This window comes from Mustela nivalis (genome assembly GCF_964662115.1).
Source record: "Mustela nivalis genome assembly, chromosome: 3".
NCBI lineage: Eukaryota > Metazoa > Chordata > Mammalia > Carnivora > Mustelidae > Mustela > Mustela nivalis.
In genome coordinates this window covers 114,728,419-114,748,987 of record NC_139022.1, presented here as the reverse complement: position 1 = coordinate 114,748,987, position 20,569 = coordinate 114,728,419, and the positions used below count along the sequence as shown (strand labels likewise).

The window sequence follows — 20,569 nt, the reverse complement described above, 5'->3', positions numbered from 1 at the left end:
ATATTTGGGGCTGTGATGCTATTCCAATTCTGTTTCAGGTAAATCTACTTAAACTGTTAATGCTAAAAATGTAAATACTGTTAACCAGTTCATGTTCAGTCAGTACCATAAATCCCTTTATGAACATATATAATTTTTAAATGAATATAAGTTTTAGTTATTGCTTGTTCTTATTGTCTCTTGTCCTTCAGGTTCTTGTGTTGTTCGAGATGCCACTGGGAATGTTAATGACACTATTGTAACAGAGCTAACAAACTGTACTTCTGCAGCCTGCAAATTAAACTTTGACTTTTCATCTTGTGAAAGCAATCCTTGTTACTATGGCCTAATGAACAATTTCCAGGTGAGCCTCATATTTCTATTCTGCTGACATTGTATACATAGATGTCAGGCTGCTGTCAAACCTGAGCATTCAGAGTACAGCGCTCACTTAGAATGGAGGACCATTGTAGGACCATTGTTATTTTTTACTCAGATAGCTGTTTGAAAAGTCTGTCAATGAGTAATTGGGCAAATAGATAAGTAATTTAAAGGGTAAAATCTGAAGCTGTTCAAGAGCTAAAGGACTCACGAGGGCAACACTTTGATGATCGTTTGTAATATATGTAGTGAATAGATTCATAAAGCAAGGAAACATCTCACATGTGGTCATACTTGTTGGGTCTATTTCTGGGTTCTCTGATCTCTTCTTTGGCATTTTCATCTGTCAGTCCACCAGTACCATCCATTCTTGTTAAGAGTAGTTACATGATAAGTCTTAAAGTCAAGTACATCGATTCCTCCCACTTTATCCTTTTTCAGAATTGTTTTAGCTATTTTAGTTCCTTTTGCTTTTTCACATAAATTGTAGAATGATGTTTATCTACAAAAAGTCTTAACTGGATTTTTGATAGGAACATATTAAACTTGTGTTTCAATTTGGGGAGAATTGACATGTTCACTTTGTTGAGTGTTCTAATCCATGAACCCAGTATGTTTCTCTATTTATTTAGATCTTTGGTTTCTTTCATCAGTGTTGTATAGTTTTCAGAATACAAGTACTTGCTCAATGTGTTTGTTAGATTTATACCTAAGTATACCTAAGTATTATACCTAAGTATTTATACCTAAGTATTATTTTGAGTATTTTATTGTTTTTTAGAAAATCTTCTTGTAAGTAATCTCCACACCCAATGTGGGGCTTGAACTCATAACCCTGAGATCAAGAGTTGCATGTTCCACTCAATGAACCAGCCAGGCCACCCTTTAAGTATTTTAAATGAGTTCTGCACTCAATGAAATGAGTTGAGTTTCTATTTTGGGGTGTCTTCATAACTGCTTTATATAATAACTTCCCTTTTTAGAAAGTATTGGTGAGTATCAGTATTGTTATTAGGTAAGGCCCATGTATTCATGCTGTGCTAAACTCCCATTGAACAATAGAATAAAATTCTTAATGCATTCTTGAAAGTTTGTGACCTTTTAAAACACAAGAGCTATATAAAACACAATACTGTTTGTCCAGTATTTAGAGAATATCAGTCCTTCTTCTTTTTATTATTACCTCTGTAAGGTTCTGAAAGTGAAATGAAATTTTTTAACATTTATAGGTTTTTACAGAGAAGATTATACTAATTCAGAATGAAAACTAAAAATTTTGATTCTAGTGTTTTTACAGTTTAGTGTAAACATAAACAGAGTAACTGAGCGTTCACTATATTTTAGAACAATATACATTTTATATAGAATACTTAAATTTTATAATAAATTTGTGACTTAAATTTTTAATGGCAGTATTTTTTTATTTTGTGTTTTAAGGAATTGACTACATTTTCAGTTGTTATAAATATTGAACCCAATTATGTAAGAGAAGTTTGTTTGTTCTAGTCACAAGACTAGGCATAGTTGTAGGAATGAAAGAAAGTATTCATATCCCGCTAATGATTCAGGCCAGTTCTGACATTGATATTGTGTATGAAAAGCGCAAATGTTGATCTCTGCCCAGTGACTAAAAATGCCAATCAGATTTCTGTGTTGTTGCCTTAAAATACAAAAGTGTGTTGTCTTTATCAAGTCTGGTATGGACTCATGAAACCAAAGAGGAGTTTGGTTTACATAAAGCTGCTTTTCTAATATAATTAAATAAATTTTTAAAACAATTTTTAAGTGCTTTGTAAAGTAAAAATAATTTGGAAAAAAATCCTGTAAAAATGCAAATTGCTTGTCATTTGAAGAATGGCGAACAGAATGTATCTGAGGAGGCTGTAAGTTGGAATCTAATCATGAAGTCTATACAAAGCCACATTTGATCACACTGTTTTGCATGTAATTGACTTTTCATACTTTAAGAGGAAAAGTGATTTGGATCGCCTTACTTTTCTTAATTTTTTTTTAAATTTTACAATATTCTTTTCAAGTTATGTTAAATTTTTTTTAATTTTTATTTTTCATGTATAATCTTCATGTTTCTGAATATAGTTCTATATTTTAATGTCATCTGAAACCTGACTATTAAGCTTTATTGCTCAATAAAGTATGAGCTTCTTTGCTCTATCAGTCAAAACCCTTCATACCCAGACTTAACATCACCCTGCCTTCTATCCATACTGAACTTGAGGGGTTACATGTTTGTGTACATACACATGCATACGTGTTTAACCCACTCTCTTAAGGTTGTTTTGTTTTGTTTCGGTGCTTCACTCTGCTGGAAATGCACCTGCTTTTTTCTTTACATTTGTCCAAATCTTCCTGCTTTCAAGGAGACCCATTTTTATGAAGATTTTCTAAATCACAAGTCATCAACCCACACACATACCCCCACACAGACACACCATGCAGAATCTTACCATTCATTTTACTTGCCACTTTTCTACCTTTTATTGGACTTCTGTCTTTCCCGCCCCTTATTAGAGAGACCTTTGTTTCTGTTATCCTTGTATTCTGAACAACACTGGTGTTACCATTATTTACATTCATTATCATTATCTTTACTACTCATATTTTAACTTTAAATGGTGGAAAATGCAGAGGTTATTAGGTAAATAAATAATTAGAAAACAGGAAACTTGGCAGATTTTAGAAGCATAGTGTTTAGGTAAGCGTGGAGCATTATTTACCTCTGTTTATGGTAAGAGATGATATAATGGAAGAAGAAAAATGGAATTTTTACTCAAAACATGACAGATGAAATGTTACAGATACATATAATGCTTGTGGTGTCTGTTTTGCCTTAATCCAGCAATTTATCATATTCTCTGTTCCTTACTTTCTCTCTTCATTTGTCTTTGCACTTATCTTTGAGGTCATTATGTATTTGATAAGTATATATAACAGAAATCAAGTCTGCTCCTTTTGATCTTGGTCCATCTTATATGTCCTTTATAATCTCTTACCTAAAGACAGAATTGGCAATGCTGATCTAGTATTAATAGCTGTGAAATACAGTAATTGTGCAAAGCACATGGCATATAGCTAACCAAGTTGTTACTAAAGGGCTGAATAGAAAATGATCTTTTCAGGATTTTTTTTCTCCTTGAAATGCTTAGAGAGGACAATACTAATGTTCATTAAAACACTTTAATGTAGTTTTCATTTTTAAAATTGAGTCTTTTGAAAGATACATGGGGGGATTTTTAACAAGGTGGAATTATATACACTTATAACCAGACTTATGCATTATGGCCAAGGATTGTGCCTGTAGTTAACTTTACATCTGGCTTAAAATATAAAATTACAGTCAAGTGTAAAATAGTCACTAATACCTTAACAGCATATTTCCTTATCTCCTTGGTGTCAGTTGGCACATGGTCTCGGTCAATATAAATGAAAAGTAGGGATGCCTGGGTAGCTTATTCAGTTAAGTTTCCAGCTCTTGATTTTGGCTCAGGTCATGAATTTGGGGTTGTGGGGTGGAGGCCTGTGTAGGGCTCCGAGGTGGGCATGGAGGCTGTTTAAAATTCTCTCTCTCCCTCTCCCCTTATCCCCATTTGGGCACGCACACTCTCTCTCTCTCAAATAAGTACTCTCGGTGATGGGTATTAAGGAGGGCATGGACTGCATGAAGTACTCAATGTGGTGCATAAACAATGAATCTTGGAACACTGAAAATTATAAAATTAAATTAAGATATTAAAAAAAGAGAGGGAAACTTCTCTACAGATAGAAATTTCCTTTATAATAAATGCAAATTTACTTTACCAAAGGGAAAAATACACACACACACACACACACACACACACACGTAAATATCTCCTAAGGAAGTAATAATGAATTTAGGTGATGGTCACTGTTTGTCTGCTGGTGAAATTTTAATGGATGGGTCAAGATGGCAGTACCTGAATCTACCAGATGTATTTTCCAGCTTAATTTTATTTTTTCACAGTTTTCAAAAATGTGAAGGGACAGTGCAGTGAATACCTGTTTACCTACCCCTTCACTTAAAATTACTAGTTTATATTTTACCCCATTGCTTTATCTTTGAATATATCTATATTCTTTTTCTCCTCAAACATATAAGAATAAATTATACATATCATAAAATGCCTATCAGAGTATTTGAAATACTCCAAATGAGTGTGGTATAGTTATCCCACTTAAGCAATTTAATGTTGATAAAATACTGTTACCGAAATATATTCCACCTTCATCTTTCCCCACTTGTTTCAGTAATGTCTCTTTCAGTTATTTTTCTTATATCCTAGATACAATCTAGGTCATGCATGGCATTTAGTTATTATTTTAAAATCCTTTAATCTGGGACTTACCAGCCTGCCTGTTGTAATCTTCCAGGACACTGATATTTAAAGAGTCTAGGCAGGTTACTTTGCATTTTGCCTCTGAGTTTGGATTTATCTGGTTGTCATGTCACGATCTAAGTGGTCAATCCATTTTTTTTTTTTAAACTTAAGTAGGGGAATGTTTGAACATGTACGAAGATCGAAAAGCAGTGTAATGTACCTAGCTAGCATACATTGTTAAGCTTTACCCGTCACCAGTGCTTGGCTGACTTCATTTTATTTGTAACTTCCTACTTCCCGGATTATGTGAAGACCAATCATAGATTTAGATCCTTTCAGGCAGAAATATTTCCACATTTAGGTCCAGTATTTAAGGTCTCTTTTTAAAAAAAATTCTTATTTATATATTTGAGAGAGAGTGTGTGAGAGAGCATGAGAGGGGAGAAGGTCAGAAGGAGAACAGATTCCCTGCGGAGCTGGGAGTCCTGTGTGGGACTCCATCATGGGACTCCAGGATCATGACCCTGAGCCGAAGGCAGTTGCTTAACCAACTGAGCCACCCAGGTGCCCTTAAGGTCTCTTTTTAAAAAGAAAAAACATAACCACAGTACAGGTCTATTACCTTAACCAAAACAAAACCACAAACAGAAAGAACTACCTGACAGAAGTGTATTGTACCATCTTGAAATATTCCTGTCAGAAGACCTGGCTTCAGTCTGATGACCTATCAGTCAACTAGTTCTATCTTGTCTATCAGTTGACTAGAAATACAGAGGTGAGACCAGCAGGTTAAATAACACAAGTTGGAGGTGCAGTCAGCAAAATCCAGAGTGTGAGGCTTCTATAGGACAGTGACCCAAAAATAATAAAATGTAAAGGAAGCAAACAGTGAACTCGTGGATTGAAAAAGATTTAAGAGACATATCAACCAAATTTAATGTGTGGTCCTTTTGTGAATCCTGATTGAAACAAACTATTTAAAAAGGCAAGAAAAGATGGACAGGTTGGGGGAATTGGAATGCTAATAGGCTATTTGGTGATATTAAAGAATTACTTTTCAAACTGTGACAGCAGCTTTGCCGTTAAGGTTTTTTAATGTGCTTACCGATTAGAGGTACGTACTGAAACATTTATGCATTAAGTGATAGCTGGGGTTTGATTCACAGTGACATGAGGATTTGCTCATTATGTATTTTCTCTACCATTGTATGTCTTTGAAATTTTACCAAATAAAAAAATTGAAGGTGGGCACCTGGGTGGCTCAGTTGGTTAAGCAACTGCCTTCGGCTCAGGTCATGATCCTGGAGTCCGGGGATCGAGTCCCACAGCTGGCTCCTTGCTCTGCGGGGAGTCTGCTTCTCCTGCTGACCTCTCTACTCTCATTCTCTCTCTCTCTCTCTCAAATAAATAAATAAAATCTTAAAAAAAAAAAAAAAGATTGAAGGTAAAGGCTAAGAAAATTTCTGTTTCAGAAATTTATAATGCATGTAACCATTATTCCTGTTCATTATTACCATATTTCCCTGATATCAGTCTCCTTCATTAGCATAATAAATATGTATAGTACTTTTTTTTTTTAGTGGTTTGCAAGACTTAATTTTTCATTTTTGTCCCTTTTTTAAGGTAATGAGCATGGTGTCAGGATTTGCACCATTAATTTCTGCTGGTATCTTTTCAGCCACTCTTTCTTCTGCATTAGCATCCCTTGTGAGTGCTCCCAAAATATTTCAGGTAGGTATTTTCATATTACAGATGTTATTGAAGGGTAATTTTTGATAGCACATTTCAATTTGGGATTATTTTTTCAAATCCTTTGTTTACCTCTACAACCTCATATGTGTATATGACTTATACACACATATCTCAAGCCAGATGTTTAACTTTGTGTGTTTGAATGTGAATGTTTCTATTTTTATAAACTTTAGTGCATTAACCTACTGTCAGGATGTAATCCTTGAGTTGTCTTTCTGGAAGTAGTGATGGGTTTTTGTTTTTTTTTTACATACTCTCTTTGCTAATTTTTTCTGTTGTCTTACCAAGATTAATGAATGCATTCCAAGCATAAATCAGAAGAATTAAAGGATCTTGTCCCTCTTAGCAGTATGTCAGCCTTTATGTTTTACTTTACAGATATTTGAATGCCTACTATATGCCACATGTTCTGTTAACTACTTAGGGTAGAAAGTTGCATAAGGTAGACATTATCTCCCTTTAATCAATATGATATAAATAGCTAATACTGAACAGGAAATACTTATTTTTACTAAGTCCAAAAAAGAAACATTGATTCTGCAGCCTTGTTCTTAATATTGCAACTTCAATAGCCAGTCAGTACATAAATGTAGAATATATTTCTTTAAACAGTTCTTAGTAAAGTTTTAAGAAAAGTGGTTAAGTTTATAATTGGGATTTTTATATGCTTTAAATCTAGGATTCAGACTTTTTTTCTTAATGTAGGTCATACTTATGTCACCCTAAGTTTTCAGATTTTTTAAATTTTTTTTTTTGCATGGAAGAATTTCAGTGTGAGGGTAGGGTTAGGCAGATAAAAACTTCAGTGGTGTTCTGAACCAGCCACCTTTTGATGCTTGAAATACATGGTCTCCTTTACAGATTGTAGGTAAAGCAGAGTCATCCAAGGGGAAGAAAGAGAACCAAGAATTAGGAACTTGTGTTCTATTCCTGAATAACCTATCAAAACTGTAAGAAATATGTACAGCTAATTGCATTCTGTTTCCTTCTAATATTGACATTTCTTCCCTAGGCCCTTTGTAAGGACAACATCTACCCAGCTTTCCAGATGTTTGCTAAAGGTTACGGGAAAAATAATGAACCTCTTCGTGGCTACATCTTAACATTCTTAATTGCCCTTGGATTCATCTTAATTGGTTAGTCATATACATGGCGTGCTAATAGAAAACCTTACTTTGCTTACTAAATGAAGTTAGTTTCTTTGTGATCAATTTAAAGAGCATATAGAAAATACTGCAAATAATAGTGCTCAGTAAATATTTGCTCAAATTATTGCTGTCACTAAAGCCTCATGAGAGGGAACTCCTAGGTTCTTGTCCCTGAAACAAATGAGATAATAGCATAAGGGAAAAGATTTCAGGTCCCCCTTCTGAAGGTATAGACTTCAGTAATCTAGTTTTGGGCACTTTTGCCTCTGATCGCAAGTGAACTAAATGGGTCTTCATTGGTAAAGATGACAGTGGGCTTTTATTAAATGTCTGATGATACCACCATGTGTGGAAACTAACTCTTATGTAATGTTGCTAGGTATCTATTTGGTAAGGCTACTCTGGGAGAACAAATTAGCATGTTGAGTTAAGTTTCTCACAATCCAGCAATTCTCTTTAGGAATATTTACCCTAGGGAAACTTGAATATATACCCAAGAAGCCCCATGCAACGATGTTCCTAGTGCCATTAATTATAATAGTGAAAAATGGAAGCAAACTGAATACCTACTAGCAAAAGAATGAAACTGCAGAATAATATTCAGGAGTAAAAAAAATGAATAAAATTGATTTTCATATATCAATATGAATGAATCTCCAGTATAACAAATGCATCAAGTCAAGTTGTAGAATAATAAATATAGTGATATTATTTGTCTGACTTTTAAAATACCCAAAACAGAACTGCCTAATGCTTGTGAACTATATATATTTAGTAAAACTGTGTAGTACCATTGGAAAAAAATATACCAACTTTGGAAGAATGGGGTATAAAGGGTTTCAACTGTGGACCCAAGGTTAGATTCTTGAAAAGTAAATTATACAAACTATATATGACCAAATATACGTATCTGTTAAGTCTGAATGCTGGATATTGGACTATTCCTTAGGCTGTCATCTAAAGGTTTAAAATAATTTCATTTTTTAAAAAGTCAAAAAGTAACACCTTGTGTTTCTTTTGCAGCTGAGCTGAATGTTATTGCTCCAATTATCTCTAACTTCTTCCTTGCATCATATGCATTGATCAATTTTTCGGTGTTCCATGCATCACTTGCAAAATCTCCAGGTGATTTTACATTTTTTAAAAAATTTTGTAAATGCACCAATGTCTTTGATTTTAGAGAAAATAAGACTTTAACACATTTAAAAAAAAAAGATTTTATTTATTTATTTGACAGAGAGAGATCACAAATTTATTTATTTGACAGAGATCACAGGCAGGAAAGAAAGGGGGAAGCAGGCTCCCTGCTGAGCAGAGAGCTGGATGCAGGCCTGGATCCCAGGACCCTGAGATCATGACCTGAGCCCAAGGCAGAGTCTCAACCCTCTGAGCCACCCAGGCACCCCAACTTTAACACATTTTAAAAGATGGTATTGTGAATAAATGAAACAAGATGGGATTGGGAGGGAGACAAACCATAAGTGACTCTTAATCTCACAAAACAAACTGAGGATTGCTGGGGGGAGGGGGGCTGGGAGAAGGGGAGTGGGGTTATGGACATTGGGGAGGGTATATGCTATGGTGAGTGCTGTGAAGTGTGTAAACCTGGCGATTCACAGACCTGTACCCCAGGGGATAAAAATATATGTTTATAAAAAAATAAAAAATTTAAAATAAAAAAAAAAAAAGATGGTATTGTGAGTGTTTAGCCCATTAATGCTCAGTCAGCCTTCACAGATGAGTCAAATTTAGTGAGTTTTCAAAGATCTCTTTATCATGAAGTTTCCCAGTAATATACTGTTTCTTGTCTTCGAAGCATGTAAGAGCATTAATCTCAAATTCTAACACTTTGAAAGAATTATTGTGCTTTTCTTTCCCTGTTTTTGTTTATTTAGCTGATTTCTGTTTAGGTTCTAAGAACATTATAATGGTATAGCTAAGAAAAATATTTTCTTAGCTATATTTTCCTGCCCAGAAAAATATTTTCAACACAATAAGTTCTATGGAGTTCTATTATAAAGGGTCACTTGCAACTGAAAAAGTGCCTCTTATACTTTTATTGATGGCTTTTTGTTACAAACCATGACAACAGTTGGATACCAGGGAAAGAATTGAAGGAACAAAAAGCACTTTTCGTTCTAGGGACCTAAAAACTTCTCAGAACTTTAAGAATATAAATTTTAGAAGTGTATGTGTGGCTGTAAAAAGCAGCACAAGGGATACTTGTTCTGGCCTCTTCTTTATCTTGGCTCTATTAATATGAGTATCCTGGTTGTGATATTACAGTATCCTTTTGCAAGATATTATCATTGAGAGAAATTAGGTAAAAGGTCCCCAGAATTTTCCTGGATTCTTTCTCATAGCTTTGTGTGAAACTTAATTTAAAAAAAGAATATGAAATATATTAAATTATGATTTAAAAATATTTTTGGCTCTGAAATAAAAATTTTAAAACGTGGTCTTCAGCATTTTTTTTTCTTAGAGTGAACTTAATTCTTAAATACTTAACCAAAGGTAAGTTTCTATATTTAACTGTTAATTTTTCTAGCAGGTAGGTCAACTTCTAACAATTTTCAAGAACATTCTGTTTGAACTCTCTTGTATATTCATTAGAATATAGATATGTCTTCTGCTAAAATCCAGAACATAAAACTACACTATTAAGGGCTACATTTGAAAAATTCTTTCAGTTTTTTGTAGTTTTTAACCATTCATTAAGATAGTTTGATTTAAACTTTTTTTTTTTTTTGATGAAGAATTTATTGAATACAGAAACTAGTAATATAGAATAAAACAGAAGTAAACAGATGGGCTCTCTTCTTGGCCTTCAGATCTTGGGCTTAGTAATGCCCTATGGCTTTACTGTTACACATTATCCTTATACTTACTATTTAAAGTGACCACAAAGAAAGTTATTTTGTGCATACATATGTACCACTGTCTAAAGCAGATAAGGTATCTGAGTGACTTTGATGTATCTGTTTTATTTGTGACCGTTAGGGTGGCGTCCTGCATTCAAATACTACAACATGTGGATATCACTTCTTGGAGCGATTCTTTGCTGCATAGTGATGTTTGTTATTAACTGGTGGGCTGCATTGCTAACATATGTAATAGTCCTTGGGCTGTATATTTATGTTACCTACAAAAAACCAGGTCAGTAGTTTTTCACATTTATTATTTCAAGCTAGAAAACATCTAGAAGTTCTTTGTTATTTTATATCGAAGCATCATCTTTTGTGTACTTGAAAGGTGCTTTATAAAACCTAAAATGCTTCATTTCCAAATACATATCATTTTAGGGAAATAACTTTATTCTCTGGAATGCCTACTTACCTGTAAATTAGACTTAACTAATCCTACTTACAGAAAAATGACACATTTGCATTATTAACATGCTGGTGGCCCTCAATATACCTAAAAAAAAATTTTTTTGAAGGGTTAGACTTAATGAAATAGCTCCTGTAGTAACTGTTAGTCTCATAAATATATATGTTACTACTGTAGTCTTAGTACCTGTTGTATAGTAAGTACCATAGAATTTACAGTATATTAGAAAGAAGATTTGACAGAGGTGGATTTTTTTGTTTTTATTTTGTTTTAAAGATTTTATTTATTAATTTATTTGTCAGAAAGAGAGAGCACACAAGCAGGCAGAGAGGCAGGCAGAGGTGGAGAGAAAGGCAATCTCCCCGCCAAGCGAGTCGCCTGATGTGGGACTCCATCCCAGGACCCCGGGATCGTGACCTGAGCGGAAGGCAGTGGGTTAAACCCACTGAGCCACCCAGGCCTCCCAACAAAGGTGTTTTTAACTGGGAAATAGTTAAAGATTACCCAGAAGTTATCACACTGATAACTATTGGGTCTATCTCCACATAAGACGATGACACTTGGTTATGTTGATCCAGTGTAGTACGGTGACCTCTAACTCTGAGGGAAGAACCAGTAAAAAAGGTTTGACAAATTTGGGCCCCAAAAGAAGAGTTCACATGTTGCCATGTGAAATTGTGAGGAAGCATTTTGTAATCCAGATATGAAGTTTTGGATAAGAGTGCTGGCCTTAGAAATGAAATGGACAAAGAAGGTAATGTTTTAACCATCTTAAAAACAATTATTTCTCTAAAATAACAGATGTCTAAAATCATATTTGGTGTCCAGGCTGTTTATTCAATACAGAATGAAATTTGCCTGTACAAATAACTTATACAGTTATGTACTATAAATGGTCCTTTCAGAGTTTTGAAATCTTTCAGAGATCTGCCTCTTTCTTGTTAGATGTCTGGCTATATTTGTAATAATTTAAAAACTACTTGTGGTACTTTCTTTAGTTGCATGCCTGGCATGTGTGCAGCCTTGTCACCTTAGTTTTTTCTACATTTTACTTTAAAAGCAATTACAGTTCAGATTAGCATAGTGTCATGCTATAGTTCAGAGTACAGTGGTTTATTTTAGCAATTGATTTTTTTTTAATATATGAAAGCTCTGTTTACTTCTCTGTGTCTCAGATAGGTTCTTGATTGTTGGTTAATGTTGGTGTGTTGCTACATGAACACTGTCTTCCCACAGATGTGAACTGGGGATCCTCTACACAAGCTCTGACTTACCTAAATGCACTGCAACATTCGATTCGTCTTTCGGGAGTGGAAGACCATGTGAAAAACTTTAGGTGAGCAGTAAGGTAGCATAGAATCATTGGTTGTATATGGTAGTCCATTCTTAACATTCAGTAACATTTTTGTGTGTTGCTATTTCATGAGAGGTTTCCTGAAAGCATAGATTATTTTTTTGTTTTGGCTGGACTTTGGTTGGGCATTTTATTCAAAAACAAGGATGAGATTTTTTAGTTACAAAAAGTTGACAAAGAGGTGAATTATTTAACTTACAAAAATGTTACAAGAGTGAAAGTGTTAGAAGTCTCCCATTTGAAGGCTTTTAAGTGTCAGTGCTCACAAAGTGAATTGTTTCTTCCCTCTGCAGCCATCGAAGTTCTGTAAGTACTTTATAACTGCTAAGTAGAATCAAAGTTAATTTGCCATCAATGAAAACCTTTTGCTTTCCTTCGTTATAGGAATGGGAACATTGAAAAGAGATATTTTATTCCAAAATAACTTCTTAAATCTTTATCAGAATTACACATAAACATAGTTGAGAGAGAAGAAACTTGGGTTTGTCATGAAAATCTGTTGTGTCCCCCCTTGTGACCTACCACAGGCAACCACTTTCAACTCTTCACTGATCCATTTAGTAATTACTTGATATTCTCAGACATTGTTATTGTTTCACTGTATTTTTGATGTTTTAGGCCTTATCTGTGCATGCCCTTCATCCGCATGTGGTGGCACACACATGCGCTCTTCCCTTTATCCCATCCTCACAGTATACTATTATGTCATTATTTTGATTAGGTCGTACTTCATATTTATATTTTTATAACTTTTTAAAATGATTCCCAGCTGATCCATGTAGTAAATTATGATTGTTTTTTCTTGTCTGTACACCTTCCTTGTTTCCTCTGGAGCCATTCTTTTCTTTTCCTAACTTTATATACATGAGCATCTCACCCTTCACCAAACTTCATGAAAGATGTTGTTTTCTGAGCTTCGTAGTTTCTGTTTCTTTGAAGTCTTCTATTCACTGTTTCCTGTTTCTTTAATTTGGGTTCTTAGGTTTAGCTTGGTCTGAAGTAATTGTGGTCCATGGCCAGGGAAACTGCATTTATAGGTGGGGCTTGTCAGTAAAACCCTTACTGTAGATTAATGTGGTTTTACTGGTTCTTTGAGAAATTTAAGTCATCTTGAAGACTTTTGTTTTTTGTTTTTTGTTTTCATTTTTTGTTTTTTGTTTTTTGTTTTTTTCTTAGATTGCCCAGAAAGAATATTCTAATATTCTGCTTGTTGATAAAAGTCCTGGCTACCAGAGTTCTTAGGTTGGAAAGGAGGTTGGGAGATCTCCAGATTCAGTGTGCAAATGTGTTCTCACTCCTCCCCCGATGAAAGTAGCTGCTTTTGCCTTTGGTTGTTGCTGGTATCTCACAGACCAGCAGACTTCTTTTTTCTCTTTTAATTAAAAAAAATGCTTTTAATTGAAGTATATTGACGTATAATACTGAATTAGTTTTAGAGTCACCTGGCTGGCTCAATGAGTAGAGCATGATCTCAAGGTCATGAGTTCAAGACCCTCATTGGGCATAGAACTTGCTTAAAAAAATAATGATAACAAGGTTTTTAAAAATGTTTAAAAATCTAAATCAGCTTTAGGTATACTACATAGTGATTTAACCATCACATACATGATGAAGGTGCTCACCGTGATACATGTATTTTAGTATTATCAGCTCTTCCCGGTGCTGTACTTTTCATCTCCAAGACTTAACGTTATAACTGGAAGTTTGTACCTCTTAATCCCTTCACCCATTTTGCTCATCTCCCTAATCCCTTTCCCTTTGGTGACCAGCAGTTTATATTTATGAGTCTGTTTCTTTCTTTGTTGTTGTTGTTGTATTAGTTTGTTCTCTATGATTCTCTTTCTCCCTTTGTTGCTGTTTATTTTCTCTTATTTTTTTAGTCTCCACATGTAAGTGAAATCATACGGTATTTGTCTTTCTCAGTCTGGCTTATCTTCCTTAGTATAATACCCTCTAGGTTCATTCATGTTGTTGCAAATGGCAAGATTTTATTATTTTTTATGAACAAGTAATATTCCATTGTGTGTATATATACCACATATTTTTCATTCATTTATCTACCACTGGATACTTAGGTTTCCTCCGTATCTTGACTGTTGTAAACAACATTGCAATAAACATATGGGTACATTTATCTTTCCCAATTAGTGTTTTCATTTTCATCACCAAAATACACAATAGTAAAATTACAGGACCCTCTGGTACTCTCTCTTTAGTGTTTTGAGGAACCTCCAAACTGTTTTCGATAGTGACTGCACCAATTTTCATTCCCCAAACACCAGTGCATGAGGGCTCCCTTTGCTCTACATCCTTGCTTACTTTTTGTCTTTTTGGTACTAGCCATTCTGAGTATCAGGAAGTGATACCACGTTGTGATTTTGAGCCCTTTCTGGCAAATAAGCCCTAGCCTAACAATTGGGGGAGGATAGAGATACTTGTTCATCATAGGGATGGAAATGATTTGGTTCTGTCTAGTGGTTTCTTGTGCCGAGCTGAAACAACTGCTTCTGACTTTGGTCTCTTTAATACATGGCCCCTTCCTCTTCCGGAGGCACCTACCACCTCTAATTTGTAGGCATTTTGGTGATTTTTTTTTTTAGGCATAAAATCAGGTAGCGTCACAGCTTGCTCATAGATTTAGCCTCTTCTTGATTTGTTACATCCTTTCTTGTTCTACCATCTGCTTTCTGGCTTTCAGTATTTCTGTATTACTGTTCATATTTTTGTGGATTTTTGTGCCTTAAAAATCCCATTATACGATGGCGTTTTTTGAGGAAGGAGTTAAAATGAAACAGATGTCTTTGGTACTCATCATTTCTAATATATTTTGTACTATACATTTTGGCATGATACAACTATACCAAATTAAGCCTGTCTGGTATATTTACCATTTAGTAAAGATAGGGACTACAAGTTATTTAACTGTAGGACTAGGTTTGTTAAAGTGTAAGTTAAACTACCATTAAAATATACTAACTTATGCGGTGGCTCTACAAGACAGACATCACTGGTACATGATAGTCCAGAGACATATGTGTGGCTTATGGCCGGCACACTTGCTGCACTGGCTCATTCAGGCCCCACATTTCTTGCATCTTGTCATTCTGTCATTTCCTAGCAGATGTTTTTGTCCATGTGATCAAAGTCATCACCACATCCATGGTGTAGCTTACAGGAAAGGGAAACAAAGTATGAAGGGTAGCCTGCTTCCAATTTAGAGGAAATGGATTGTAAGTCACTCAGAGTGTCAGTTGTAAGCTACCAAGAAGGTTAGAAATTATGTAATTTCTATGTGGGGAGCTATTTAACCTGCTAAAGCTCAGACGGGGAGACCGAGCAGACTGGGCTGTAGAGGATGATGTCGTGTTTGATTCTCCCAAGTCATTCTCCCAGACAGGGAGAATTCTTTTTCAGATAGCTTACTAAAATTCTGGATAGGTTAGTTTTTGTTCTGGTTTTGTTTTTTTGTTTTTTTTTAAGATTTTATTTATTTATTTGACAGAGATCACAAGTAGGCAGAGGCGGGCAGAGAGAGAGAGAGGAAGAAGCAGTCTCCCCGCTGAGCAGAAGCCCGATGTAGGGCTTAATTCCAGGAACCCGGGATCATGACCTGTGCTGAAGGCAGAGGCTTTAACCCACTGAGCCACCCAGGAGCCCCTGTTTTTTTTCTTTCTTTCTTTTTTTTTTTTAATAGTATTTATTCAAGTTTTCATGCTTATTTTATGAGATTAGGACCTACCCTAAGATTTAATTTAGTGGTTAAATCAGAAATTTTAGTTTATTTGCCTTTTGTTAAAGTTTGTTTTAATAATATAAATTCTTGCTTTAAAGAATTTATGGTAATATTTGAACTTAAAGAATTTATGGTAATATTTGAACTTCTAAAATGGATACCTAAATATTTTTCATAAAATAACATTGATTTCCATTTCTTGTCAGCTAAAATCAAGAGTTAAGAATATGTGAAAGTCATACCACTGTTTTTTATCTACAAAGGCAATTCAATTTAGTTTTGATTTTCATCATAATTAAAATTAAAACTTTTACTTCAGATAAAAATCTTCAAATCAACTGCAGCTGATTTTTCTTATATGATGGCTGTCATGAAAATTAAGCTAGATTAGAGAGAGCTGATATTATGAAGTAGAAATCACTATAATATGATCAAGCTAAGAAGGAAGGTGACCTGTTTGTACATGAAGAGAACGCCATATTCTTAGGAAGTTTTTTGAGTTCTGTGAAAGAACCTGGAATATTTTATTACCTTTAGACGGTGAAAAGTTGTTACATATATATATATATTTTAAGATTTTATTTATTTATTTGACAGACAGAGATCACAAGTAGGCAGAGAGGCAGTCAGAGAGAGGAAGAAGAAGTCTCCCTGCTGAGCCTAGAGCCTGATGTGGGGCTCCGTCCCAGGATACTGGGATCATGACCTGAGCTGAAGGCTGAGGCTTTAATAACCACTGAGCCATCCAGGCGCCCCTACTGTTCTATTTCTTCTTGCAATACCTACCAGAATCTTGATATATTATATTACCTATTATTTTAGAAGCACATTTGGTATGATGTTTGTTCCAAGAAGTTTTGTTTTTGCATTTCTCGTGTACTGATAAACCCTGGTTGAAAGACCTCTTCTTTTGAGAATTCTGTGGTGTATTGTCCTGAAGACAGTTGCATAAAGGAGATTCTAGTGTAATAATACATTCTTAAGAGAAGCAACTTAAAAACATGTCCATGTTATCAAAAATCTAAACTCCTCTAATTTTGTTTTATTTTTTAATCTTAAATTAGGCCACAGTGTCTTGTTATGACAGGTGCTCCAAATTCACGCCCAGCTTTACTTCATCTTGTTCATGATTTCACAAAAAATGTTGGTTTGATGATCTGTAGTCATGTACATATGGTAAGTGTTTGTATTGTTTTTTTATATTAAGGCATTTTTTGCTCTGTGTGTATAACTTGTAATTTGTGGGGCTTTCTGAGTATGAAGCAATTTGACAAGATGGATCTGTTGAGTTTGGGGTTTTTTTGAAGTTAGTTATATTCTTCAAAATATTCAAAATTTTCTAAGCAGTCTCAAAACCTCATTTTAGAAAAGACTTTAGAATTTTGGATCTTCATTCTTTTTCTTATTTAATATGAGATTTTACCAAACTACATTTTTCTTAAAAAATGGCTTGGCTAAGAAAAGTAGCTTCTTGGTAAGGAGTCTAAATGAAATACATTATATGCATTTTTTTACTAAGATTTTTCATACTGTTCTGAGAACACAAGGAATGTTTACTACTAGAGGAAAAAAGAGGTTCAAGGAGGTAGATGAATTGTGGTAAATAGCTAACATCTAGTATGAAAGAAAAGCAGAGTGCTAAATTTCCAAGCTCGAACATTGTTAATTTCCTCTTCATTTGTGTTTTAACCATGAGTACTAACATTACTAAAAATAGTGGTAAACTTTTCACCCAAAAGTCATTTTCTATTTTTGGCATTTTGTCTATTGAGAAGAATTGCTAGATGATGGGTCACCTGTTCTGCATGAGAAATTGGAGTATTTGTCAAAAGAGCTTTTGTCCCAAACCGTTCTGTGCATCTTGTTAGAAATGTGTGTTGGATGCCCCATGTCTCAGCTCCTGCTAGAGTTGCCCTCTCACTTGTATAGACCCAAAGTCAAAGCCGGTCTGGCAGAGAACACGAAGACACTGGCTCCTGGTCCCCCATTAGGACTGGTGGAGTTTTTCAATTTGTCTCTAGGTTTGGTCAGTTCAGGTTGGGGTTTTGACCACAAGAAATTACAAATGAGGCAATTTTCCTCCTAGGAAAAACAAACTGTATTTTTCCTTTACTTTTTCATGAACAATCAAGGCGTATTCTTAAACCTACTTTTAGATTTTTACTTTATATACATTTGCATATAACACATTTTATGTGTTGCTTGCAAGGATCTAAATAGAATTCCAAGTTGAAAATCTCATTTCCTTAATTCTGTTCTTCATCATTTAACAGAAGTATGAAGGAAAAAATGCATTTATATTTTACAGCAAACTTGCCTTTTCAGTGATATTTTCAGGTTCCTCAAAATTAATAATGCAGACATTGGGGACAAACAATAAATTGGGAAACTTTTTGTAGAAAAACAGAAGGCTCTTACTTTTCTCCAATGATCTCTTCTCCATTTTCAATAATTTCTTATTTCTCTCATTTACTTAGTGTATTGCAAAACTTCCTATTTATGTTTCAGTGTGTATTTCTTCCTCTTCTCTTCTCTCTTTTCATGGTGCCTCCTGTGCCTTAACTGTTCCATCAACCCTATCTTGTCATAATCTTCAGGGCTACAGAAAGAATTCATTGACATGGAAATGAAATGTTCTCTCCCATCCCCAAGGTTTAGGCACCTTATTTAAGCTAGTATAACAGGGTGATTTTCACAAATGTAGACTGCTTATCTCTCAGTTAAAGGCATTATTAATATTCTTATCCAAAAGGGCCCTCGAAGACAAGCCATGAAAGAGATGTCCATTGATCAAGCCAAATACCAGCGGTGGCTTATCAAAAACAAGATGAAAGCTTTTTATGCTCCAGTCCATGCAGATGATTTGAGAGAAGGTGCACAGTATTTAATGCAGGTAAATACGTTACATTTTTCAAATAACAAAATTCAAGTTTTGTGTAAGCTTTTAAAACCTTTTGCATGCTAGGTGTCATTCTTCATATTAATAAATATGGTGTATCTTTTAAAATATCTGTATTAGTATTAAGATTTGTGTAATCTGAGTGCTTAAAGAACTACAGAGATAGTGTGCTGTTGGTTGGCAGGGCAAAATCTATCTGGAAGTTATCTTAAGCTATTTCCTTAAGATATTTCCCCGTCATTTTCCACTCTACCTCAGTGGGGTTTTTTTAAGTGGTAAGTAATGGCACTTCTTACGTAATTTTTTTTTTAATTTCTAGTTCCTTACTATATTTCTATTTATTTACTAAACTTAGACTTCGCTTTCATTTTTGTGTATGACACAGTACTTACATGGGATTTGAAATTAGTCCTGGAGTTAAATGCTAGCACTGCCACTTCCTTATTATGATATTTTCTGAGCAAGTTACACATCTTCTTTGAAACTTAATTTCCTCAATCAGCCCTAAAGGTTGTGGGAAGAAATAAATGGGCTAAGATAGTGTTTGCTATCCTATTTTTGTAGGAATCCCTTTCTTCAAAGAAAGCTTATCTGGAAGCCCATTCACTTTGTTAAAGCAGAGGTGGGAGGCTCAGAGTGCTATCATCCGTGCTCCTTCTGTTTTGTTTTGTTTTTGTGTGTATGTGCGCGCCTGCCCCTTCTTTTTGAATGTTTCACATTTCTCACACTTGACAAGTACAAGGGTAAGAATATCTGAGGTGATCCTCAAGAATAATAAGGGTGGAAGTGGGCTTTCTGTGGCAGATAGAAAGCCTTATTGTAAACTACAGACACTACTTACAATACCACTTAAGACATAGTGGTATTGAAGTAGTGATAATTTAATTAATGGAATAAAACAGGAGAAATAGGGGCGCCTGGGTGGCTCAGTGGGTTAAGCCGCTGCCTTCGGCTCAGGTCATGATCCCAGAGTCCTGGGATCGAGTCCCGCATCGGGCTCTCTGCTCAGCAGGGAGCCTGCTTCCCTCTCTCTCTCTCTCTCTGCCTGCCTCTCTGTCTACTTGTAATCTCTGTCTGTCAAATAAACAAATAAAATCTTTAAAAAAAAAAAATAAAAAAATAAAAAAAATAAAACAGGAGAAATAGAACCACTTGTATAGGATATTTAATAAATGACTGAGGTAGCATTAAATCCAGGATGGTCTGGGATAATGAATTATCCCTGTAAAAAAGTGATGTAACAGATCATTATAAAGACTATATAAAAACTATTTCTAGATGGATTAAGGACTCAAATATGAAAGGCAAATTTTTAAACTACTAGAAGAAAATACAGAATACTTCTGTGACTTGGAGTAGGGAAGAATTTTTTAAAATGAGACAGAGAAAGTTGAACTATGAAGAAGAGATAAGTATTCTTTAGTTAAAATTTAGAACTTTGGGCTTCTAAAAAAAAAAAACCATGAAAACAAAAATAGGAAACCACAGACCAGAGAGACAACATGTTACTAGGAAAAGAATATGGCCCAGAATATGTAAAGAAATCGTGTAAATCAGGAAGAGGGAAATATAGGAGCAAAAATAAAAGAAGAGGATACATAAATGGCAATGGATATATTAAAACAATACATTGTATTA

The 20,569-nt window shown here is 34.6% G+C and overlaps 1 protein-coding gene across 2 annotated transcripts in view; it reads left to right on the top strand.

Moving 5' to 3' along the window:
* SLC12A2 (solute carrier family 12 member 2) overlaps nt 1–20,569 on the top strand; it is a 105,974-nt gene that overhangs the window by 58,136 nt on the left and 27,269 nt on the right. For both annotated transcript variants that reach the window (XM_082723097.1, XM_082723098.1), the window contains exons 10-17: nt 192–343; nt 6,339–6,446; nt 7,480–7,603; nt 8,639–8,740; nt 10,616–10,771; nt 12,182–12,281; nt 17,097–17,208; nt 18,785–18,925. In XM_082723097.1, coding sequence (XP_082579223.1) covers nt 192–343; nt 6,339–6,446; nt 7,480–7,603; nt 8,639–8,740; nt 10,616–10,771; nt 12,182–12,281; nt 17,097–17,208; nt 18,785–18,925 — 995 coding nt within the window. The remainder of the gene's footprint in view (nt 1–191; nt 344–6,338; nt 6,447–7,479; nt 7,604–8,638; nt 8,741–10,615; nt 10,772–12,181; nt 12,282–17,096; nt 17,209–18,784; nt 18,926–20,569) is intronic.